At 38.1% G+C, this 25,562-nt stretch overlaps 2 protein-coding genes across 2 annotated transcripts; both read left to right on the top strand.

Annotated features, from left to right (window-relative positions):
* The first annotated feature begins 929 nt into the window (after window positions 1-929).
* Window positions 930-15,410, top strand: ube2d1b (ubiquitin-conjugating enzyme E2D 1b). The gene is made up of 7 exons (XM_023298566.3): window positions 930-1,126; window positions 2,992-3,055; window positions 4,042-4,073; window positions 6,186-6,263; window positions 10,307-10,412; window positions 14,047-14,140; window positions 14,239-15,410. Exons 1-7 carry the CDS (start codon window positions 1,103-1,105, stop codon window positions 14,282-14,284), a joined length of 444 nt encoding a protein of 147 aa, XP_023154334.1. The 5' UTR covers window positions 930-1,102; the 3' UTR covers window positions 14,285-15,410.
* A 3,359-nt stretch (window positions 15,411-18,769) lies between these two features.
* tfam (transcription factor A, mitochondrial) lies at window positions 18,770-25,153 on the top strand. Its single transcript, XM_023298576.3, has 7 exons — window positions 18,770-19,031; window positions 19,962-20,104; window positions 20,461-20,531; window positions 20,701-20,850; window positions 21,232-21,327; window positions 23,644-23,700; window positions 23,790-25,153. Exons 1-7 carry the CDS (start codon window positions 18,946-18,948, stop codon window positions 24,069-24,071), a joined length of 885 nt encoding a protein of 294 aa, XP_023154344.1. The 5' UTR covers window positions 18,770-18,945; the 3' UTR covers window positions 24,072-25,153.
* The last annotated feature ends 409 nt before the right edge of the window (window positions 25,154-25,562 follow it).

Below are 25,562 nucleotides of genomic sequence, written 5' to 3'. Positions count from 1 at the left end.
TTTTTATATATTTATTTTTTACTATAATATAGTAAAAATATAATAATATATAATATAATATAGTAAAGTATAATATATATATATATATATATATATATATATATATATATATATATATATATATATATATATATATATATATATATATGAATGCAGACACCATAGTAATAAGAAAATGTTTAGTACACCTTTCATTATTGAGATTAATTTTTTTCACTACTTCACATGTCCATCATTATTTTTAACAACATTGAATCCTCCTCTGCATTAAAAATCAGATTTTGTCAGTGTACTTTGGATGCTTCCCGTGCTGGAATACTTTTATTCCAAGCTTCTACAAACTGGGAATTATCTTGTCAGCCATTATTTTCATTTATCTACAGGCATTCATGGTGCCATCTAAAAATGTCATCTCCCCATCACCTTTTGGACTTGTGCAGCCCCATATCATCACCTTTCCACCTCTCTGTGTCACTGTCAGGACTATGGTAATACTGTGGTAGTCTTGGCTAAGTTCTTGCCAAACATGCTGAAACCCATCTGAGAAAACATTTTTTTTATTTCAGCGTTCTTCAAATATTAATCAGGATTCTTTTTGTGTCATTGCAGTTTTGTATCAAACAGCAAGCAAGAGAAAACTGACTGTATTTAGTGATCATGAGGAGAGTTATTGTTTCTGTCAACAGTGCTTGGTTCCTCAGCCCTGTGCAGTCGATTCTAAGTATAAAGTGGCATATTAAGAAAATATTTCAGGGTTAGTTGCTTAAATATGTCCTTAAGTACGGTAAATAAGTACAAGTGGTACATTAATGTACTTAGTAACATTCCCTCACTGATGTAAACAGCTTCAGTGTAATTACCTTGGGTGTTTGTGTTTTAACGGCAATATTCGGAACTACGTTTCCCGTGATGCACTTCGGAGCAGCGACCGTAAACGGAAGAAGCGGAAACAAAAGAGGTTTTTATAAAAACACAAACACATCCCCGGCTGTCGAAGTACTCAGGGAATATAATACAGCTACTAACTACGCCAGCAATAATACTGAAATCGAAAATAAAGAGTGAGTCGAAGTGAGTTAGACAGCGAACTGCACCAGTCAGCATGGCACTCAAAAGAATACAGAAGGTAAGATTGACCAGCTAGGTTTGGCTGCCAGCTAAAGGTAGCTAACTGGCTCAGCACAGGCTAATGTCAGAGTTCGTTTTTACACTAAGGTTTATAAACGAATACTCCAAAGCTCTCCACGTATTAAAACAATTTATCTCGAACTTCTTAGCGTTTCTGGAAGTAATGGGCTTGCTGACATATAACAGACACAACAGAATAACAACTTCAAAGTTTCATGCTAGCTCGCTAACAAATATCCAAGTTACCGCACTAACTACTCTCTTTGACGCCTCCATATCTATCTGTTGCCGTTTGCGAAGTCGTGCGTTCTCTAACTTGTCTGAGTAACCAGTCAACAGTCCTGTTGTTCTTGCCCTCCTGGCGGTGGGCAAGTACTGCAGTGACTAGGAAAGTTACTTCTCAGCAATGAATTTTTGTTTTCCGTTTCTCCCTGTCGTAACCCTGTTGTTTTAGTGTTGCTAGAGTAACTGCTTTAGTGTAATACTAAGAGCAGATAGTATCTCTAAAGAACCCTCAGTTCTCAAAAGCACTAGACTTTGCATGAGAGAATAGTACATAAAGAAATACCCGTCCGCGCACTCTTTGTCTTCATCCACTTATTCGGAGTCAGGTTGTAGTAGCAACAGGCTCAGCAGGGCATTCCAGATGTCCATCTGCCCAACAGTGTGTTCCTACTGGGGGATCCCAAGGCGCTAGCAAGTTCTGGGCATACCCTGGGATCTCTTCCCAGTTGGCCAAAAACCCTCCAAAAATTGTACAAAGTCGACATCTTAATCAGATGCTTCAGCCATCACATTGGGATCCTTTTGACACAAAGTAGCAGCCACTATTCCAAGCTCACTTCCTATTTCAGATCTCTTCATCCTACCTCTAAGGCTGAGCCCAGGCACTAACAGAAGAAACTCATTTCGGCCCCATTACTGCTGCTGCTGCACCAGTCCGTCGATCCATGTTGCATTCCATTTTCCCATCACTTGTGAACAACATCCTGAGATACTTAAACTCCTTCATTTGGGGTAGAAACCTTTACGTCGAATTTGGAGCTGCTAACTCTCATCCCAGTCACTTCACATTGGGCTGCAAACCACTCTGGTGTGTGCTAAATATCATGGTCTGATTTCAAACATCAGAACCATGTCATCTGCAAAAAGCAGCTTTAGTCACTGGCCAAACTCATAAAGAGAGGAGTGTCGTAATACCCTCAAGACTTATCAGTTATCAATAGTAAAAACAGGAGCAACACAATAGTTCCCACAAAGTTTTATTTAAATGTGATCTCCAGTTGATGTCACAGTAAAAATAAGGAATATTATATTTAGCCATAGGATGCACAGTGGATCGGTGGTTTGCATCATTGCCTCACACCCAGAAGATCCCTAGCTTGAGTCCCGACAGGGTCTGAGATCCTTCTGTGTGGAGTTTGCAAGTTTTCCCTGTGCACGCATGGGTTTCTCCGGGTTCTCTGACTTCCTTGCATAGTCCCGAAACACGCTGAGGTTAACTGGTGATTCTAAATTGTTCTTAGGTGTGAATGTGAGTGTGCTTGTTTGTCGCTATGTGATGCCCTACCTGTCCAGGGTGTCCCCTGCCTTCACCCCAAGTCAGCTGGGATAGACTCCAGCCCCCTCTGTGACCCTAATGAGGTTCAAGTGGTGTATAGATAATGGATGTATGGATATTCATTGATCTATTTTCTACACACTGCTTTATCCTGTGGAGGGTCGCAGGGGAGCTGGAGCCTATCCCAGCTTTGCTATTTTCTAGCTTTGAGGCAACAGTGCTAGCTACTGCGACACCATGCTGCCTCTATTATTTAACATTACTAAATAACTAACAGCAGTATTTTTTTCTGTGTTGAGTAGGAGCTGCAAGACCTGCAGAGAGACCCTCCAGCACAGTGTTCTGCTGGACCAGTGGGGGATGACTGTGAGTACATCCACATTTCATTTTACAATATGTCACTCAAGTGTATTCAAAATTCCTTCTTTCCTTGGCGGTCCTTTTTTGGTTAATAATTAAGTTAATTGGTAATGTCACAAAGCTATGGCAAAAGAAACTGTTTCTACCATTGTGCATGAAACCAAGAAATAAGGCAATTGTATAGCTGCACTATGTCTTAGAAATCTAAACAATATAAGCATTTTTCCAAAGGATTGTTTTGTCATTGTCATCTTTTGATATGGTGGACTGAGACATTACCAAGTATTGTCAGTCTTTGAACTACACTGTTATCCACATCTTTTAATTGCCCCCTGGGGACAAATAAAGTTTTCTGAATTTGAATGTTACAGAAGGCTCCTCTTCAGTTAGTGGTGGCCACATGTCAAACTGAGATGGCTAGAGTGTACAGAGCATAGAGTGTATATAGTCTATGGTACAGAGTTTAGACTTGAATTTTACACTTTTATAGTGTTAATATCTTTGGAAAGGCAAAACATGGAGCCAGGCTATTGCCCAATGCACACCGTTCCATGTAACAAGAAACTTGACTGTCCTGCTTTGCCTCGTTACAGTTGCAAAGCTATGACTGGACAATCAATGATTTACAGAGGGGGTTACCGAGAGAGTCAATTATTTTCTCATTCCATCTTATTTTGGAAGTGACAAGTACAATCCCAGAGCTGAGAACAATCCCTGAGCTGAATGTATCTTCTGTACTTCCAACATAACAGTCTGATAGGTTACCTTTTAACAAGCAGTGACTGGAGATCAGAGTGGCTGATATTAGCAGCTTTGTGAACACAGAGAAAGCCTTTCCTTATCTATGTTCTATAGAGATTGTAGACATTGTGTGAGCTTCTGTAGATACAGAATAAGCGACGGGATGATGACCGATGAGGATGGTGTTAGCGCCGTGTACTTATAGCTTATTTTCTTTTGTGTCTCTCTCTTTCTCCCTTATTTGCTTTTAGTGTTTCATTGGCAGGCGACCATAATGGGTCCGGTAAGTATCATGCCATCACTTGAGGCTTTTGTTCCTCACATGCAGATTCCGGTGCTATATTATAAATGGTCTCTTATTTGGTGTATAAATTTAAATTGTTACAGTAGTTTTTCATAGGGCTGAGAGACTGTAATTCCATTCAATAGTTGTGCATTCCCTCATGTTACTGTGGTTCAGTGCAGTTGCAAAGTGCTACATAAGGGGTAAGTTCTAAATTGACTTTGATCTTTGCTTTAACTCTCTAAACCCAAAACCTGTGATTGGGTTTGAAAGACATGCTGTCTTTAAAGTCTGCCAAAATGACACCGTTTATTTGCCTGAAATAATCAAAACAGGAAGAATCGGCAGATTTACAACTTTCTGTATTGAACTTGTCGAACTACTCACCTGCAATGTGCCATTCTGTAAGGAAAATTAACCAAATCTAAGTTCAAAAGTGTAATATTTATTCAAAATCATGATATTTTGCTTGTCTCATTTAAAAATTCGACAAAATAAACAATTTGCATCAGATTCTGTCAAATACAAAGAAAATCTGGCTCCTTGGTGCAACTGTGAAGCCATTAAAGATTTAGCTGCCACCTGAAGTCATTTGACAAAAAATCTGATCTGGGATTTTCCATTGAACTACAGACAGTGTTTAAACAGAGCAGACAAGTATGGGAAAAAATAGTAATGTCAGAACTGAGACATGATCAATAATCATTTTTCCCTTCTGCAGAGTTTTCTGCACACTGTCATTGATTGTAGTTTGTATGTAAAAAGGTAATTACTGGTGGTGGGACATGGTAAAAAAATTAACCTAATTAATTACAGGCTTTGTAATTAACTAATCACAATTAATTGCATTTTTGTCAAATACCCATATTTGACACAATAAATAGTTTTTTAATTCAAATACATTTTTGGTTAATGGAATTAATCAATGAATAGACATATTCGTGTTTATAACTTAAAATTTATAAAATATTTCAACTGGACATATAGAAAAAAGTGATTTTGATGATTTAAAGCCTGGAATTAGTCGGTTTCCCCTCTGTATGACACATAACATCAGCATAAGTAGTTCAAGGACCTTCAAAAAGTTTAACATCCATAGAGTCATTCTGTTTTCAAAGTTTCTGGGTCTGATAAATGGTGTAATTTTGATGGTTCTTTTTTTTAGGAATATAAATTTTTATTTATAAAAAAAGAAATATATTATTTTATAAACTTAAAGTTTATAATTAAGCTATTAAAAGACAGACAAACCAAAGCTGAACGTCACAGAACTCCATCAAGACTCTGCCTCCTTAGCGGAGTAATAACTTCAACAAAAATGTTTGTTTCATTTGTATTTATCTTTGCATTTTTCATCTGCCTACTACATTCACAGGTTACTGCAAACTGCAATTATAGCGATTATATTCAACATTTTAAGACTTTTTGTAAACTCAAGCTCTTTCAGTGTCTTGAAAAGTGTTCTAATATGGGCTGGCTACACTGCCGGTACCAGGACTGTCACAGCTAACGTTAGCTCTGTTGCGCACAGGAACATGCTTTACATTGAGGTGATACCGTCGCTTGAAGTGCTGTGGTGATAAGAAAACTCTTTGTTGCACAATTTGCAGACAACCAGGCTTTTATCCAAGCTGCCATCGGGAAGTTTTTTAAAAGAAAACTTTCCGCCCAACAAGCTCAATGCGGTCTCGTCTTCCTTCACTGTTCACCAAACTTTCTTGTGCTCTGACATCACTCAGTGCGACCTGTGCTTCTTCATGACCTCAGATTCTTCATGGCTGGCAAATAGAGTTTAGGTGCATTACTGCCACCTACTGGGCTGCATCAGTGTTACTGGTGTGCCAGAAATTAGGCAACTGCAAAAGGTGCTTCAGTGTGTTTTTTTAATGCGTTACTTTTTATGTAATTAATTAATTGAAATTAACGCATTAAAGTCCTAGCCCTAATATTTACACAAACTATGAACTGGTCATAAATAAGAAGATAAATTAGTTAATTACAGTCATAGCAATGGTAATGACACTCATACAGCAGATCAAAATCATCATCTGACCTCCTGACACTTATCTCACCATCAGAATGCTTCTCTTTGTGACATGTCTTTACTTTTAGGGTGACAGTCCTTACCAAGGAGGAGTTTTCTTTCTCACTATCCACTTCCCTACCGACTACCCATTCAAGCCCCCAAAGGTAAGAGCTGGTGCAGGTAATCAAAGCTTTGTTTTGTCATACTGTGGGGATTTTCTAGCATCAAATGTCTAATGTCTCATAAATTATGTAAGGGACAGTAACTAGCAAGTTGTACATTCCATGTTTGTAGTGTAGCAAACATTGTGTATTGTCCTGCTTATACCACAGGCAAAAAAGGTCACATGTAATCATATGGAGTTACTTTCTCATCTTTAATCAAGAGTTGTTTTTCAGTTTCAGAGCATTATTTATTCATTTTAGGTTCAGATTTTGTAATTCTTTGTCTCCAAACTCTGGCCTCCCCATGAAAATGCACTGCTCAGATGGAGATTTGCTGCTCAAACTATTGTTCTGTGCTCAGATATGTTGCAGCACAAATGTCCTGTGCTTCAGTTTGAGTGTATCTCCTTGCACCTGCACGGTGCGCTTGCCAAACTTCAATTCTCAGATCTGTACTCTCACTCTTGATCTTTGTGAAACAGTGCTGTCAGATTGCCCCCACTAATAGAATAATAGCTATGAAGCTGTCCAATGAACTCATCACTGTCACTTTATAGGCACGCTAACTTTACTTGTCACAGCAGCTACTATTAAATGGCCTTCAGCAGATCATGACCAGCATTGATCACCAAATCAAGGACCTCAAGTAAGTATTTCATTTTAGTGGTGCTGTCACTTTCGTCTCATTTATTTGTTAAAAACTTGTTTGCAGCGTTGGGCATACATCCATGATAATATGCTTGGCTTTTTAACATTAAATAATGCTAAATATTGCTATTAGTGGGCTAATTTTCACTTTTATAGACGCTGAAATGTGAAACCCGTAACAAAGAAACACTTCGCCATCCATGTTTGTTACCTAGTAACAGTGTTTGCATTAATAAACACTTTAAGCCCAAGCATATTATCATGGATGTATTCCCAGGCTGCAAATATGATTTTTGCAATGAAATGTTTAAAAAGTGTCATTTAATATCACTAAAATGAAGTATTTTCGGTATTTAATACTTTTGGGTATCTTTGGGTGATCCATTTTAGTGGGTGATCTGCTAAACCTGGTTATATAGTACCTGCCTGTAAAGTATACTGTAAAAAACGTACCTGACCTAATTTTCTACTTTATTGAGACAACAAAAGCCAATGTGTTAATGTGTAACAATTATATGTACCTTGTATAGTAAACAATATGGATGCTAATATAGGTATAAAGTCCAAAAGTCCAACAAGACAACAAGTAAAGTACAGTAAATATAGTATTCCCTGAAAGGCTGACTTTTTTGCTGCAACAGCGTATCTGAGTGGAGACAGTTTGAGTAGGAGCAGATTTGCACCTGAGCAGAGGCCATTTTAGAATGGCCAGAGTTTGAGGAGAGCATTGTGAATTTTGTGCATGAAATAAAGAAATAATGTGCTCAAATTTCAAAACCACGCTCTTGGTTAAAGACAGAAAAGTACCACCGTATAATGACAACAAAATGCCAGTTGTTATTTTACATATACAACTCATTTTGATGTTCCTTTCCTATTTTCATCAAAGTTTCTGCTGCTAGGCAGTATCAGATTAATAGTTCAGCTTTGTTGTTCTTGCCTTTGGTCACAAATTAATATTGGCTTAATAATTCAAAGTCGCAACAGTTTAGCAAAGAGTAAATATCTAAGCTAAATAAAGTAAAAAATAGTAAGATCCGTTAGTATTTGATTGCTAAATTTGAATCTACACCTTCTAAACAAGCAGAATTAAAAATGTTCAGTGGTATACAGTGCTTATAAAAAGCATTCATCCCTTTTGGGTGTTTCACCCTTTTGTTGCTTTTATAGATGAGTTCATGGTCAATATAATTTGCCTTTTTTGACAAGAATTTGCAAAAACAAAACAACTCTTTAATATCAAAGTGAAAATGGATTTTTCTAAATCATGTCAATTAATTAAAAATATAGAAGGTAAAGTAAATGATTGCATAAATATTCACCCCCTTCAGGTCAGTATTTAGTAGATGCACCTTTGGCTGCAATCACAGCACTGAGTCTGTGTGGATAGATCTCAGTCAGCCTTGCACGTCTGTAAACTGCAATTCCTCTCCATTCTTCTTTGCAAAACAGCTCAAGCTCTGTCAGGTTGCTTGAGGATCAGGAGTGAACAGCTCTTTTCAAGTCTAGCCACAAATTCTTGATTGGACTGAGATCTGGGCTTTGGTCTTGGCCACTCCAGAACATTCACCTTGTTGTCTTTGAACCATTTCTGTGGAGCTTTTACTGTATGCTTGGGCTCGTTGTCTTGCTAGAAAATAAATCTTCTCCCAAGGCATAGTTCTGTTGCTGACTGAGTCAGATTATCCTCAAGGTTATTTTCAGCATTCTTGTTCCCCTCTACCTTAACAAGCCTTCCAGGGCCTGCTAAGCATCCTCACATCATGATGCTGCCACCACCATGCTTCACGGTGGCGATGGTGTGTTTGTTGTGATGTGCAGTGTTTGGTGTTCACCAAACGTAGCTTCTAGTCTGATGGACAAAAAGCTCAATTTTTGTTTCATCAGACCAAAGAACCTTCTTCCAATTGACTTTTGGGTCTCACAGATGCCTTTGGACGAATTCCAGGCAAGATTCCATTAGAGCTTTTTTCAACAGTGGTTTTGTCTTTGCCACTCTTCCATATAGCCTTGATTGCTGAAGAACCCGATCAATAGTTGTTGTATGTACAGTCTCTCCCATCTGAACCACTGAAGTTTTTATCTCCTTCAGAGTGGTCATATGTGTCTTGGTGGCCTCCCTCACCAGTCTTCTTCTTGCCCTGTTATTCAGTCTGTGAGGACGGCCAGCTCTGGGCAGATTTAAACAAGGGCCATGCTCCTTCCATTTCTTTATGATGGATTTAACTCAACTCTGTGGGATGTCCAGTGAGTTGGAAATCTTTTTGAAGCCATCTTCTGACTTATACTTTTCAATGATCTTTTCTCCGAGTTGCTTGGAATGTTCTTTTGTCTTCATGTTGCAATTGTAGCAGGAATACTAATGGACCTTCCAGATACAGGTGTTTTAATTCTACAATCACTTGACACGCATCAACTGCACTCAGGGGATCTCTGTTTCACTAATCATGACACTGCTTGCATCAACTAGCTGGACCTCTGTGGAATTAGGTAAGTCACTTTAAAGTAGGGCTGGACCCGAATATCCGAATATCCGGTCCCAACGGTGGTATCCAGATATTAATTTTTTACGTACCCCGTCAGATGATGTCGTGCGATCGGTATTCGTCTCATGAATTCACTCAACGTGTCCCCCCATCGGATGTTACTATACGAACCGATCCTAATATTCGGACGTTATGAACCGAGCCATCTGTTAGCTCACTGCCTCTGACCTTACGGACCGAACCGAATATTCGCTTCGTTCGTCCGTCCATCCGTCCGTCCGTCACCCCGTTCACTTTGATATTAAAGAGTTGGGTTTTTGGGGGGCCTTTTTTTGCAAATTCTTGTCAAAAAAGCCCAATAACATTGACCACAATTTCATGTATAAAAGCAACAACAGGGTGAAACATCCAAGGGGGTGAATACTTTTTATAGGCATAGTAAGCCATCGGAATTCAAGTTCTATCTGAAATATGCCTCCTGAACACAGCATTTTGTAATGTTTTCTTGCATTTATAAGTTAATAATCCAGCTGTATGTTGTGTCCTCAGATGTTTTCATTCATACCTTTTTTGAATGTCTTTCTTTCAAACTTTAATTAAAAGTTTTTTAAAAGTTTAAAAGTGACCTTCCTATGAAACTTCCTCTCTTCATTCACCAGTGACTCCCATATTCACAGCACTATCAGAGAAGTGAACCAGAAAATCACATAAGCAGCATACTTTACTACATTTGGACTGCTGTTGTAAAATGGTCACTTATAACAAAGATATTATTGTCAGTACTATAACGAGCTCTAGGGCCACATTATGATTGATCATTTTGCAACAAGACAAACATTAGTATTGTAACTGTACTAAGTTTTTTCCATGTCCATAACTGTGTGAATAAACTGTGGCTGTTCTTTACAGGTAGCATTTACAACAAAGATTTATCACCCAAATATAAACAGCAACGGCAGTATCTGTTTGGACATTCTACGGTCACAGTGGTCTCCTGCACTAACAGTGTCTAAAGGTAACTTTTCCTCTTCCTATCCCTGTTTCAGATGTCTTTTTGAATGTAATCTAGGGCTAAACAATTTCTAAAAAATGAGTCAGCAATGTTTATATATATACACACACACACGTGGACAAAATTGTTGGTACCCCTCGGTTAATGAAAAAAAACCCCACAATGGTCACAGAAATAAGTTGAATCTGACAAAAAAAATAATAAATAAAAATTCTATGAAAATCAGACATTGCATTTGAACCGTAGTTTAACAGAATTATTTTAAAAAATAAACTCATGAAACAGGCCTGGACAAAAATGATGGTACCCCTAGAAAAGACTGTAAATAATGTGACCATAGGGACTTGTTCAATCAAGGTGTGTCCTCTAATTAGCATCACAGGTGTCTACAAACTTGTAATCAGTCAGTCGGCCTATTTATAGGGTTACAGTAGTCACTGTGCTGTTTGGTGACATGGTGTGTATCACACTAAACATGGACCAGAGGAAGCCAAGGAGAGAGTTGTCTCAGGAGATTAGAAAGAAAATTATAGACCAGCATGTTAAAGGTAAAGGCTATAAGACCATCTCCAAGCAGCTTGATGTTCCTGTGACTACAGTTGCACATATTATTCAGAAATTTAAGATCCATGGGACTGTAGCCAACCTCCCTGGACATGGAAAATTGATGACAAATGGAAGAGACGAGAATACGAATGGTAACAAAAGAGCCCAGAACAACCTCTAAAGACATTAAAGGTGAACTCCAAGGTCAAGGTACATCAGTGTCAGATCACACCATCCATCATTGTTTGAGCTAAAGTGGACTTCATGGGAGACGACCAATGAGGACACCATTGTTGAAAACAAATCATAAAAAAGCCAGACTGGAATTTGCCAAACTGCATGTTGACAAGCCTCAAAGCTTCTGGGAGAATGTCCTATGGACAGATGAGACAAAACTGGAACTTTTTGGCAAGGCACATCAGCTCTATGTTCACAGACGCAAAAATGAAGCATATCAAGAAAAGAACACTGTCCCTACTGTGAAACATGGAGGAGGTTCTGTTATGTTCTGGGGCTGCTTTGCTGCATCTGGCACAGGGTGTCTTGAATCTGTGCAGGGTACAATGAAATCTCATGACTATCAAGGTATTCTGGAGAAAAATGTGCTGCCCAGTGTCAGAAAGCTTGGTCTCAGTCACAGGTCATGGGTCTTGCAACAGGATAATGACCCAAAACATACAGCTAAAAACAGCCAAGAATGGCTAAGAGGAAAACATTGGACTATTCTGAAGTGGCCTTCTATGAACCCTGATCTAAATCCTATTGAACATCTGTGGAAGGAGCTTAAACATGCTGTCTTGAGAAGACACCCTTCAAACCTGAGACAACTGGAGCAGTCTGTTCATGAGGAGTGGACCAGAATACCTGCTGAGAGGTGCAGAAGTCTCATTGACAGGTACAGAAATTGTTTGATTGCAGTGATTGCCTCAAAAGGTTGTGCAACAAAATATTAAGTTAAGGGTACCATCATTTTTGTTCAGGCCTGTTTCATGTGTTTATTTTTTTAAATAATTCTGTTGAACCATGGTTCAAAAGCAATGGCTGATTTTCATTGGTTAATTTTTATTGAATTTTTATTTATTATTACTTTTGTCAGATTCAAATTATTTCTCTGACCATTGTGGGTTTTTCTTTCATTAACCAAGAGGTACCAACAATTTTGTCCACAACATACATACATACACATATATATATATATATATATATATATATATATATATATAAAAATATAATTTTTGCCATTTTTAAACAAAGCTGAAATATTACATTTCTCGTGAAGACTTTTTTTGAGTGTGAACCATTGGAACTTTTCTTATATGGTGTAACACTGGCAGAGGCATCCAAAATCTTTTTTACTCTGGATGGCATTCAGGTCTGGTTTTGCTGTCATCATACAGAGATTTGTGATGTTCATTTAAATGATCCCGCACCTCAGTCATATTGCAACAATCAAAAGAGTGACAGAGTATCTGTTTTTGGTTAACATCAATATCAATATTTTCATCTAACTGACTAGGGCCACACAATTATGACTAAAATGATAATCATGATTATTTTTGATCAATATTGAGGCCATACTTATTTACCACAATTATTCATCTATTTCAGAGACTAAATATTTTCTTGCGCTTTTGAAAAAACAGTGTGCAGCTTTCACTTCTATGTTGTGGTCTAATTCTATTAACACCTAAAAGAAGAGTTTTCGAAACCTGCATTTACAGCATTTCTAAGAGGCATAATATTTATGAAAGTGTATCCTCACATGCTCAAAATCTGCCTATCACCAGACACTACAATTTACAAGTGTTCTCCAAGTGCCTCACATCCTGGCTATGGTGGTGCCTAGCTGTGTGGTGGTTCACAGAGAAGCCCCAGTTTCCAATCAGTTAACAGCAGCACAGTTACTCAGGTGTCAGAATCAGAGAAAACTTTAGTTATCCCCGAGGGGCAATTAGGTGGGCAAAGAGCGGCACATTAAAAAAGGGCAAGAGAAAGAAAAAAACACAAAAAAGGTGGATGGGCGAAAGCAGCAGATTATGTGCAGTGGCAGACCTGCTGCCAGTAACAACATGAGTGGTTGTTGCGGAGGTAGCAAAGGTAGTAGTGTCCATATAGGTGTTGGAGATGTAAAACAGGCGTGTGACCAAAGATTACGGTACTAGAACACAGTGAAATAAGGCATTCTAATGTCAGATTTAGCCAACTTGAAACAAAGTCATTTTATCTATACAGGCTATTTTCCATGAGCAAAATTTTCTCTAGGTGAAGCATTTTACACGTCAATATCACAGTAGATCATGTTCATTTAATTGCGTGGAACCAAAATTACGACAAATACTGTATTTGTTGAGCAGCCCTACAACTGTGTTTACTTTAGCAACCAAATGTTCCTGTTTAATGTTTCTTTTCCGTCCTTGGTCATTTTGTTGTGTGCAAAATGAGCCCGCATGTCAACAAACTATATGTCTTGTAATGTAAAACAAACAAAACAAAAACATAACCCTTAAATCTGAGTAGTTGATGTTCTATCAGACAGACTGATTATGGTGATTCGTCATGGAAAATGAGAACTACGCGACTTTTCTTTTTGTAGAAAAATAGTTTTTGCTGTTTAAAGCAGCAAAAACAACGTGTTTGAGGTCAGTTTTCTTACTTCACATTGCACTTCCTCCTTCGTGACTTCTGCGTGCACATCACAAGTTCCTCTCTGAAATTATGTAATAATTATTAGTTTCATTGTTGTATTTTTTTTCTCTTTCTTTTCCTTCTACTGTAGAGTTTGTTACAATGTTGATTTCTTTGTTTTTTGATATAGTTCTGATGTTTTGCATCGACTAGTTTAGGAAGAATAGTGGCTCTCAAACTGTTGCAGTTTTCAGTGTCATGGACTTAACAAGATGTTGGAAAGCTTCCTCTGGGATTCTCCTCCATGTTGATGATTGCATCATGTCATTTCTGCAGACTTGCCCTCCTGCAAATTCAGATCTGGTGTCACTGAAGTCATTGTCATGTTCATATAACCAGTTTGAGACACCAGCTAAAGTGTGCAGCAAGTTCACTAATGGGATATTTTCCATTCTTGTCATTTCAGTTTTATTGTCCATATGTTCATTGCTTTGTGATCCAAACCCAGATGACCCTTTAGTGCCAGACATAGCACACATCTACAAGAATGACAAAGACAAGTGAGTATAAACACAGATGGTACTGAATTGTTGACTGATATCATTACCTTCATCAGGGCGCCATCCACTCACTTTGCTCTCTTATTTTCTTTCTTCAGATACAACAAACTAGCAAAAGAATGGACCCAAAAGTATGCCATGTAAAGAAAAAAAAACATCAAAGATATATAAAAAAAATCATGCTGAGATTTTTTCTTTTTCCTTTTTTTTTTTTTGAAGTCACAACACACTGTAAATTATAGTATGAAACCATAAGTAATCTTAAGTAACTTCCATCAAACTGTACTTTCATCAGCACTGTTATTAATCTGAGAGCGTGACATTTACATTCATTGTTTTTGAGAGGAAGCAGGAGGTTTTACTTTAAGCAGCCATTTTATGGAAACCTTCACATTTTGAAGTTTGGCATATTGTTTTTGCAAGGAAATTATACTTCTAACATACAGATTTATTACAAATTGCTCTACAGCGTTTTCATTCTAAGTAAAACTAGAAAATTGTAGTACGGAAATCCGACCACATGCCATTCGGCAGCAAGCCTTTTTCAGAGGTGCTGAGAAACCAGCTTCAGTTGCTGCTGTGTCGATCAGCCAGCAAGAAACACACAGTACCAAGGGAACATTGAAGGGTGAATGTGAAATACATCCAGCCCTCATTCTGACATATGTCTGTAAACAAGAAAAGGAATACTGACAACATCATAATGTCCCTTTAACATCAAAACTTCATATAGTTGTGGCGATGGAGATTTTAACATCTTTTGCATCTTGTAGCAGACAAAATAGGCTGAAACGATGTACTGTTGCAGTTTTCCTGAACACGGGAGCAATTACTTACAGGTCAAGTCATGTATACCTGTGTTCTTTTATTACTATTATTATTATTATTATTATTATTATTATTATTAATAACAAATGTATAGTATTAAAACCCTCTGGAACAACATTCTAGTTTTTTCTGTTTAATTTAATCTAGAGTCATCACAATGAAATCCGCCATTAAAACAATGTCCTCTTGTTCCCTGAAAATAGCTGTGATGTTGGGTTTTTAGTTGCTTTCACACAGGCACAAAGACCCCATTTTGAACCTTATGAAAGGGGTTACATATGTTCTTCTGTTTTACCTCCAGTCTATCAGTATATCTGATTATGCTATAGAAAGGGTAAAATCCTGTTTTCTGTTCCTGTGTAAACAGTGTCTTGGTTTTGTCTTTGATGCCTGTGTGGCACTTTTTGTACTGAATTAAAGAATTGTGGGGATTTTATCATGACATTATGGTCTAACTCAATTTTCATCTTGGTGCTTAATAATAATACAGCATGCAACAGAAGTGAGTACACCACTTCAGTGTCAAAGGATTCAAAATTGTATCAGCTCTTAATAATTGTGTTATTTCTGAGAAGACCGCAGAGTACCTCCCTCTGTACCAAGTAGATATAGAAAGATCAGTGACCCACTAAAAATCAGTGGAAACACGGTTGCAGTAGTAACCAGGAGGTGTAGAACAAGCATTCTCCTAAAATGATACCCCAGACAGTGCATCACTTGTATAATGTAGCTCTGAAGAACAGACAGTCAACTCTGTTAGGCTTGGTCTAGGTTTCTGTGACAATGTGAAATGTGAGCATTTACGGATAGCGTCCAAGAAAAGCACCGTTGTTTGCTAATTGTTATAAAACCACAGAAACATATTTTTCTAAAAGACATTAAAATGAGACGGAGATCAATTTGTTTTGTTGAGATGGGGTAAAGCATGTTTTGGTGTGATCCTAGCACAGTGTATCATAATCCGGACAGTGGAACAAAGAGGTGGGAGTGCAAAGGGTGTGCAAAAGAGATGACGTTTACAGATTATCATGCATACCTGTGTATTAACAAAAATCTTGACCGACAAGATGACTCCCAGTCTGCAGAGGCTTGGCAGAAGAGGAATATTCCAGCATGACCACATTCCAAAGTCTCCATCCATTATCTATACAGCACATCGCTTAATGCCAGCTGATTTAGGGTGAATTCAAGGGACACCCTGGACAGGTCACCAGTCTTTCACAGGGCTACACATAGAGACAAACAATCACTCACATTCACACCTACGGACAATTTAGAGTTCCAGTTAACCTCAGCATATTTTGGACTGTGGGAGGAAGCTGGAGAACCTGGAAAAAACCCACACATACACTGGGAGAACATGCAAACTCCATGCAGAAAGATCCCAGGTCCAGGCCGGGATGCAAGCCGGGGATCTTCAAGGCCACACTGCTAACCACTGAGCAGCCCCATTCCAAAGTATGGTACCAAAATCACTGAAGAATTTCTCCAGAAGAACTTTTGCGTTATTTTAAAGAGGAAGGTAAAGAAGTAGAGCAACTGAAAAAACAAAGTCTCTGAAGAATGTTGGAGCGTCTCCAGGAATCAGTGCATTACTGGTATCCTGCATGCCAAGGAGGTTTGAATCCATTGCAAAAATATAAATGGATGTGAAGTATTTTTAAAAAAAGTACCTAGAACATTTCTGAACAAAATTTGAGTGTGCCAGTGCAGCTCCTGCCAATTGATATGTCCTGCTATGATTATACAAAAGGTATAATTTATATAAGTAGATTTTATTTTGAAAAGCCAGCATATTTCACAAACCCTGATGAGTTCTTTCTAACATCTGTGAACTTTTACCGTGAAAGTATAGCACACCTTGCAGAGTCCTGGTGACTCCTTGTAAATACCAGCATTTTTAATGGGCTGTGAAATTGAGATTTTTTCTTTTTAAAACAAAACTTTTAAATCCAGGGTACAACAGAGCTTCTAACTTAGCACTGTTACAAAGTATGGACTATTACTTGGAAAGTGAACCCAAACATAAAGATGGTTTGTCCATAAGTATGTGAGAAAGAGACAAAGAAGTACTATTTGGTGAGCTCCTTTGACATCAGGGGGATATAGTTTAGACAGTCTAGCACAAAGGGTAGCCGTGAGGCGGCATGTTCATTTAGAAAAGCCAGCATATTTCCGAGTCCTTTGTAAGTGGACCTTCCACCTGGACACTGTCCCTGTCTGAGAACCACACTAGGACCCAGTGGTTCAGCTGCATAAAACCTCCTTTATTCCATTGTCATGCTCTCTGTCTTACAGGAGCTGCCCTTCTCCAGCGACCAGCAGCATGGTTTTTGGATTTTTTCTGTTTGGTGCACATTTTAGTTGGTTTTGTGAAAATAAATCTATTTTAGTCACCACACAGTTTCTTCTCTCTCTCTTTTGTTGCAGTCTTTCAGCCTGGCTCTAACAGTCTTTTGTAACATTTCATTTTTTTTTGTCTGCATTTATTCTCATTGTTTAACTCCACAAAAGGGGTGTCAACATTATATGAGATTGATGCATATTTTAGTCTTGCAGCCAAATATTTTGTAACATTTCAGAACTTTTACTCTGATAGTGCAGTGTACCTCAATGCACCCTGTTAACGGTTGTTAGCTAACTAGGGCGTCTACTTTGAAAGCTCACATAGAGATACTTCTTTCTCTTAACCTTGTTAGACTTGTTCCTTTTTAATAAAAAAAAAAAACACCAACTCTTCATGGAGGCATATGTTGACACCACTGTGAAAAGACACCCTGCTTACTGGGGAGCTCCATGGGTGGAGAGCTAGCAAGCAGGATAGATAGATAGATAGATAGATAGATAGATAGATAGATAGATAGATAGATAGATAGATAGATAGATAGATAGATAGATAGATAGATAGATAGATAGATAGATAGATAGATAGATAGATAGATAGATAGATAGATAGATAGATACTATATTCATATCTTTGGGGAAATTCAAGGTATCCAGTAGCTCACTTGTTACATACCAGATAGAAGGACAAATTGTGCCGGTTGAATAAACAGCATAAGGTGCCTAAAATGGTAAGGGTAATAAGGTCATATATAAAAATAGAAACGAATAATAATGAGTGTACAGGAGGGATGTGGTGCATGGGTTCAGGTGGACCCAGTAATATTGGTTTATTGTACACTTGAGTTGAGTCACTAGAGTGTAGCAGCCTGAACTGTTCAGGTCATGAGCCACTGATCTTGACCGATGTGTTATAGAGCCTGATGACTGTGGGGACAAAGGATCTCTTGACCTGTTCAATCCTGCAGCGTAGTGAGATGAGCTCACTGTAGCTGTTCCTCTGTCCAGCCAGGATTCTGTGAAGAAGGGGCCTTCTGTTGTTAAGGATGGACTGCACTATGCTGTGTATGCGTCTCTTCAACCACAGTCTTCAGCAATCCCAAATTCCTCCCGAACTCAGAACCAGCCTGTCCAGTCGCCTGGTTTTGCAGTTACATAACTTTCCCATGATGGAAGCAATTAAATAGAAATGCCAAAATGTCAGTATTAGTGTTAAGTAATGAGTAATCGTTGGTACTGACGGCAGTATAAATAATTTACAATCTCATGGCTTCTGTTTTACAACTCTGCGTTTATATAACAGACAAAACACAACAAAAATGAATTTTCTCCACGTGGGACATTTAACTATGTCAATGAATTCCCCTAATGGCCTTCAGAGGGCAGCAATGCGCTTCTGCTGCGTCTAGTCTGCTCTAATTTCCTGAAGAAGACGAAGAACATTATTTTCCCACAATCCACCGCGCGCGTGCAAAGGCGCCTTTCGCAGTTGTTCATGTCAACAAGGAGGAGGAGGAGAGGAGAGGCGTCATTTACAACATCTAATGCATGCGTATAGTAACACGCTAGTTTTGCGGGTCGATACGCCAGTGTTTCAGTACTCCATTTAGCAGCCTTTTTCGTTTAAGGCCGACATGGCACCGTTCAATTTAATGACAGCAGGTGTTAGCCTTCTGGCTAAGTCCTTCAGTGTGCTCTCCTGCACAAGTGCTCTGGCAAGGTAGTCAACCTCAACTTGTTCTGCTGTGTTAGCTAGCTGCACTTGTGGCACAGCTGAGTTAGCCTAGTAGCTTCAGTTCGCTGTCTTGTCATTTTGCATCCTAAATATATCTGTATTTTTGGAAGTTGCCACATGTCTTTACAAAGTTCATTGTATTGGAAAAAGTAGCATTAGCTAGCATGAAGTGAGTTAGCTGTGATTGGAAACATGAATGAATGACTGTATGACCCTCGATCAACTGTCAGCCAGTCGACGTGTTAACAACTGATCTCGTTTCGAATTTCAACTGCTTTTAACTGTTCAAAGGTTTTGAGGGTGTAAATACAGAGTGGTTATAGTTAACTTATTAGAAATGTCGTTATTACCCGCAAGTAATGCACAGCTAGGAAAGGATTAAAAACGCCTTTAACTCTCTGAACCCCAAGCTGTTTCTGGGCATGTTTTTATTCCAGCCTTATTTCACTGATTCCTTTTTCACTGCAATATAAAGTCCTGCAAATACATGACAAAAACAAACGAAAAGAACTACTGTGTACAGAAGTGGAGAGAACTCAAAACGCAGTATGAGAAAGCTATAATGCAAATTAGAATATATAATTAGAATACATAATTATACTGATACTTTAATTACAAGAGCAAAACAAGCAAAAGTTAAATTCCTTGGACTATTTGTTTTACAGCAATTGGGGAAAAAATGGAATCTGAAATGTCAAGAAATAGCAAAATGTTTTTTACAACCTTCCAGAGCCCAAAGTATTGTTTTCAGAAGTATTTCTTTGTCTGAACACGGGTCAAAATTCAAAGATATTCAGTGGTAGACTACTATGCTCTACTTACTCTTTAGAAGACATCATTAAACTGCCAGACAGGTAAATAGGTTCGTCTAAAATTCTCTATTATTTTGTGCGTTTCTCTTTATACTCTCTTCAGGTGTACCAGTGTCCTACCTGCTGCATATATCAACCCAGTGAAATGTCTAACCTCTCAGGCCAGTGGCCCCCCAAAGAGACCTCTGAATGGATACATGAGATATGTTCAACAACAGAAGCCTATTGTGACCAGACAAAACCCAGGTAAATTTGCAACACGTACTTTTTTGACTTCACCCAAAAACAAAGTGTATAACTCCCATTTTGTGGACAGCGGTATAAGGCTTTATACTACACAGTTACCCTCCAAAATAGGAGTTACGCCTCTTAGAAGTTACAACTGAGAACTTTTTGAAGTACCTTTATAGTTTAAATTTATTGTACCAGTTCAGCTTGTAGAACTTAACAGTAATCTGTGACAGAAGAATATTAAAATCAGACTGAAATGTAATTTTACAGCATGTACCTGAGGTAGCTCAGTATGAGAGCTTTATCTGTAAAAGACTCAACTAACACAATTCTGTTATCAATTATAACCATCTTATAATTGTTGCCTTCAGAAATCAAAGTAGTGGATCTTGTTAAGAAGATTGCCCAGCAGTGGAGAATGATGAGCCCAGAGCAGAAACGGGTATTTCCAGTTCACAGTATAAACCGTATGATTTGAATGTAAACATTTATTAGTGCCACTGATAAAAAGTGGCCAATCATTCTCAGATACTGATAAAGTAAAGAAAAGAAACACATCCACAGTGTCTTCTGTTGTGACCAGAATGTGTTTTGGTGTCTCTCCCTTGCAGCCTTATCAGGACGCCTTTGTCAAAGCCAACGAGCAATTCAAGGTGGACCTGCAGCACTACCAGGCCCAGCTGACTCCAGCACAGCTCCAGCAACAAGCCCTGGAGAAAAGGCAGAGACTGGACAAGAGGAGGGCCATTCGAAAGAAGAGGGTAAGTAAGATACCCTCAGCAAGGTAATAAAACCAAAGTAGCTGATAATGTGTTTGCCGGTACCCTGCATGGCACTTCAGCTACCACTGATGTGTGGAAGTAGGTGAATTGTAAAGGTTTTTGTTGTTATATAAGTGCAGTTCATGTTAACCAGATCCATGGAGACTTTGCTGACAGTATTTTGCCCTGCCACACCATCCCCCTCACTGCAGCAAAGACTGGGTCAGGACAAAGCTGTTGGACTGCAAATAACTGGAGCTCTGAAAGTAGTGTGTACTATAGGAGTGAAACATGAACTGTTATCTCATTCGAAGCACAGCCAGCGTTCTAACTAGTAATGCTCCTTACAACTTTTGTATAATAAATATGCATACTTTTCAGGAGTTAAGCAGCCTGGGGAAACCCAAGCGTCCTCGCTCCCCTTTCAACATCTTCATGTCAGAGCACTTTGAGGAGGCTAGAGGAGTCACCACCCCGGTAAGGAACCACAGAACTGATATGAGATCCTCACCTATCGTATTATTGAAGCATAGACTGCCTAGTAACTGGTCAAACCAAACTGAGTTACAGATGGTGTTAAAGGACAAAAATGTTTACACGTGGATCACAACAACACAAATACAGTGGGCCTCATGCAAGAATTACTTGCATGAACACATTTGTGTCGCATACAAATGTGAATTTGTTGCCTTCAAAGATTCTGTCTCGTTAATATGTTTTTACAAAGGGACATTCAGAAGTGGCCTCCCTCCACCAGGACAAAAAAATTAAATGAACTAAGACAACACAAGAAATGACTTAATGCAAAATTAATCGTCAGTATGATGTGCAGCACAACTGAACTCAGGTCAGTATTTTTAGAAAAATGCACCGTCTGTGCCAGAGTCTTAACTCTGAGCTGAAGGTGATCTTAGTTAGGAAACAGACTCACTGCTTTAAAGCAGGGGTGTCAAACGTGCGGCCCGTGGGCCAAAACCAGTCTGCCAGAGGGTCCAATCCGGCCCATAGGATGACTTTTAAAGTGTAAAAACTACAGAGAAGACATTAAATGCAAATTGTAAATTTGTAAAACTATAAATTTAGAATAGTTCCTAGATCATTACGAATTATTTTGATCATAAAATAAAATACTAGATTGCTCATTGTTCTTTTGTCATTTTTGTGTCTCATTTTTGTAATATTTTGTCTTGTTTTTGCCTTTTTTTGTCTGACTTTTGCCATCTCTCATGTTTTTGTCGTTTTCTCGTTTTTGCTGTTTTGCGTTTCCTTTTTGTCTCATGTTTTTTTTTTATTTTTGTCATTTTGTGTTTTGCTTTGTTGTTTTGTCGTTTTGTGTTTTTTTTTTCTTGCTTGTGTCATTTGGGTCATTTTTTTTGTTTTTGTTTTGTCCATTCATTTGTCGCTTTGTAACTTTTGTCTAATTTTGTGTCTTGTTTCATGTTGTCACATTTTTTGTCATCTTGTTTCTTGCTTTTGTCGTTTTGTGCCTTGTTTGTCATTTTGTCTCATTTTTGCAATATTTTTGTCTTGTTTTTTTGTCCTTTTTTTGTCAGACTTTTGTCATTTGGATCATAAAGTAAAATACTGTATCATTCAGCTCCACATACCTGTGACTAAATGTTTTGTGCCTTCATAAACACTCTGTGATCTGTAAACTGTAATGTGTAAATGATAAACTGAGGCATAATGTTGGTGAAATTGAATTCATTTTTCTTATAAAATTTCAGGTTGTTCATAATGTTTTGTAGAAAGGTGGTTCCTTAAATGTGAACTTTTTTGCACTAAAAGGAAAAATTTGGAGTTGGGGTTATTATGCTGTGGTTTTACTGGTCTGGCCCACTTCAGATCAAATTGGGCTGAATGTGGCCCCTAAACTAAAATGAGTTTGACACCCTTGCTTTAAAGTAGTGCAGACGTGGTTAGCTAGAGATGGATTAAAATGTCCCTTAACCCTTAGAACCTCAAGAGGTTTCTGGGCATATTTTGCTTCTGTCTCATTTTTCATCACTTTGGGCTCATTTTTCACTGCGATGTAAAATCCTGCACCACTATGGAAATGGCACAACTATGGCTAGAAGTAGAGAGAACTGAAAAATAAAATGAAAAAAATCACAGAAAACCCCTTGAAAGTAGATTTTTAAAAAATCTTTGTACAAATTAAAGAAACTTGGAGTTGACAACACTGGTGTCAAAGGTAATAAAAAAGAAATGGTGGTTCTACATGTTATAGGAATTTAAGGACAGCTTGTATATAGTCACTACTATGTTTCACCATGCTGAATGTATCTTCCAACGTGATTCTTTGTGTACTGTTTCTGAGCTATGCTGCATTAGTTTTTTAGGGTAATAATTTCCCATTTTTAACAACCCCAATGCCATGACTGTAAAGAATCTGTTTTGTTTTTGTCTGCTGATTCATGACAGCGGAACATTAAGCTTTGCACTCTGAAGTTCTTCTTTGGTAATGTCCAATAATGAAGGTTAAAAAAGGAGCATGACAGGTAGCCTTAACACATCTTATGAGCATGGATGATGCTAATCTCGAACACGTAAGGAAACATATTTGTCCAGTTAGAGAATCTGATGAGTTAGATTTACTTCTAGTGAATCTTGAAAAGAAAAGGTTAAAAAGTTGAGGGTGGAAATATAAAAGTGTTATTAAATAAAGTCCAGCGTGTTTAACCGTCCACAAGCTTTTTTCTTCTGCTTACTTCTCTGTGCAGTTGACATCTGTGCTGAAACCAAGGCATATCTTAAGTAACTGATAGAATGTTGCCTCTGATACTGTTTCAGGCAAAGATGAAGTCATTGTTGGAGGACTGGAGGAATCTGTTCAGCCATCAGAAACAGGTTGGCCACACAAACACATCTTTTATTCTTGTAGTTCTAAGGCCAATCAGGTGTTTGGTGTTGAGATCTCTCTTGGTTTCGCATCTCAGGTCTACACACAGCTTGCAGAAGATGACAAGATTCGCTACAAGAATGAGATGAAGTCGTGGGAAGACCACATGGTGGAGATTGGACGAGAGGACGTGGTCCGAGAGCAGACCCTGTCTGCCAAGAAGAAAGCCACTGCTAAAAGTACAGCAGCCAAGAAAGAAACAAAGAAAGCTAAAGTAGTGAAGAAAGCCACTGGTGGAGGAAAGTCAAAAGCAACCAGGAAGACATCGAAAAGTATCTCCGCAAAAACTGCTTCCCAAAGATCTACCAAGAAGTCATAAGATGTATTTATATTGTGAGACCAGAGGATAAAGATGTGTTTATGACAGCTGAATACAGGAGATCTGATGAGCCTGGGCTCTGCTCTGCTTTGTTTTTTTAAAGCCACAAAGTCTCCACTTCTAATGAATGCTCTTATAGTCCAACATGACAAAGCTTTTCACAGCACCTGGACAGATTAAGATCATTTCACACCACATCAGCGTCTCTTTTCATTGAACATTACAGCAAATAAATCCTAAAACAGTATTTTTAATGATACATTGTTCTCACTCTCTTCAAATACACATCAAAATAATGTAGACATTTTTCAGTCTGTAATGTTTAGAAGGCTTTGTAGCCCAACCACAGTGTATTTAAGGAGAATGGGAAGGATTCTGTTGCCGTCCAAAATGACCACACCTGTTTTCTATTTTTGGTATGTCATAGAGTAATAATGTAAATGTGCTTTTCAGTTTGATTAGATGTGTTGACTTTGTTAACAGTAGCATTCAGAAAGCAGTGTGCTCGTTGGTTGTAAAATCCTCGACGGTGTTTCATTTGACAGTACATCTGTTCTCATAAATGCAGCCTGACTGAATTCTTCGTATCAATACTGGTATCAGTGTAGCATAAGCTTCATTTGCAACCTGAAAATGTGAAATCCTGCTATTTCTCCTTTATGGCAAGAAACGTTATTAACTGACTCTTCCAATTTTGCATGGCTCCAGTTAAGATTTATAGAAGATGCTTTTTGCTCTGGTAAAAGCTGGAGAAAACTGTAAGGAGTGATAATAAAGTTAGCTTTTTATTATTTCCCTCCAATGAGAAATGCCAGTTCATTCTGACTTCACTGTGTGAAGCGAGTCTTTTGCTACATGTCTCAAACATGAAGGATCTTTGGCTAATGTCAGTTAATCCTAACATCCATCATCTTTCTGGTCTGCTGTGGTCACCCACACTGGTTCATTATTTTTAGTACTGCTTGTGTTTTTGGTTTGTAGAATGTATTTAGTGCTACCATATTAACTGCATTTAAATACAGCTTGTTTCCTATGTGTTGTGTATTTTATCAATAAACATTTATATACACTTCTAAACTGAATGGCCTCTGATGGTGCTGAAAAAAATGACACAATGTCACATTGTTAAAAAGAGAATAAAGCAGCAATTTGTTCCAAAAAATAAAATACATTATTGTAATATTAATATTATGTAGACTTGTGGAATGATTACATCATGAGATATAAACAAAATAGTTTTAACCATGTTGACACCTGTCGTGCAAAACTAAAATGGTTTGATATCTGCTAACGCCTTCAACAGTGTTTTATAAACCCTTTATTACATGTTGGTATACAGTTTGTAAATGCTGAACAGGGGGACCATGTTACTGATTTTGTTAGCTTTTGCTATCAAAAATGAAACGTTCCTTTATAATAGTGAACGATAAGTGATGCATTTTTATTAACCGTTTCATGCACACTACTGTTCAAAAGTCACTTAAGTTGGGA

Source organism: Amphiprion ocellaris, chromosome 6 (assembly GCF_022539595.1).
Source record: "Amphiprion ocellaris isolate individual 3 ecotype Okinawa chromosome 6, ASM2253959v1, whole genome shotgun sequence".
NCBI classification, from domain to species: domain Eukaryota; kingdom Metazoa; phylum Chordata; class Actinopteri; family Pomacentridae; genus Amphiprion; species Amphiprion ocellaris.
The sequence above is the reverse complement of the archived record's forward strand: the minus strand, read 5'-3'. Positions and strand labels throughout refer to the sequence as shown.

Bases quoted from the DNA above. Each gene is read 5' to 3' on its own strand.
- ube2d1b (XM_023298566.3), top strand. From the start codon at position 1,103: ATGGCACTCAAAAGAATACAGAAG. The intron at 4,074-6,185 runs GTAAGTATCATG...CTTTACTTTTAG, and splicing joins AGGCGACCATAATGGGTCCG to GGTGACAGTCCTTACCAAGG. The intron at 6,264-10,306 runs GTAAGAGCTGGT...TGTTCTTTACAG, and splicing joins ACCCATTCAAGCCCCCAAAG to GTAGCATTTACAACAAAGAT.
- tfam (XM_023298576.3), top strand. From the start codon at position 18,946: ATGGCACCGTTCAATTTAATGACAGCAGGTGTTAGCCTTCTGGCTAAG. The intron at 20,851-21,231 runs GTAAGTAAGATA...CATACTTTTCAG, and splicing joins GGGCCATTCGAAAGAAGAGG to GAGTTAAGCAGCCTGGGGAA. The intron at 21,328-23,643 runs GTAAGGAACCAC...ATACTGTTTCAG, and splicing joins CTAGAGGAGTCACCACCCCG to GCAAAGATGAAGTCATTGTT.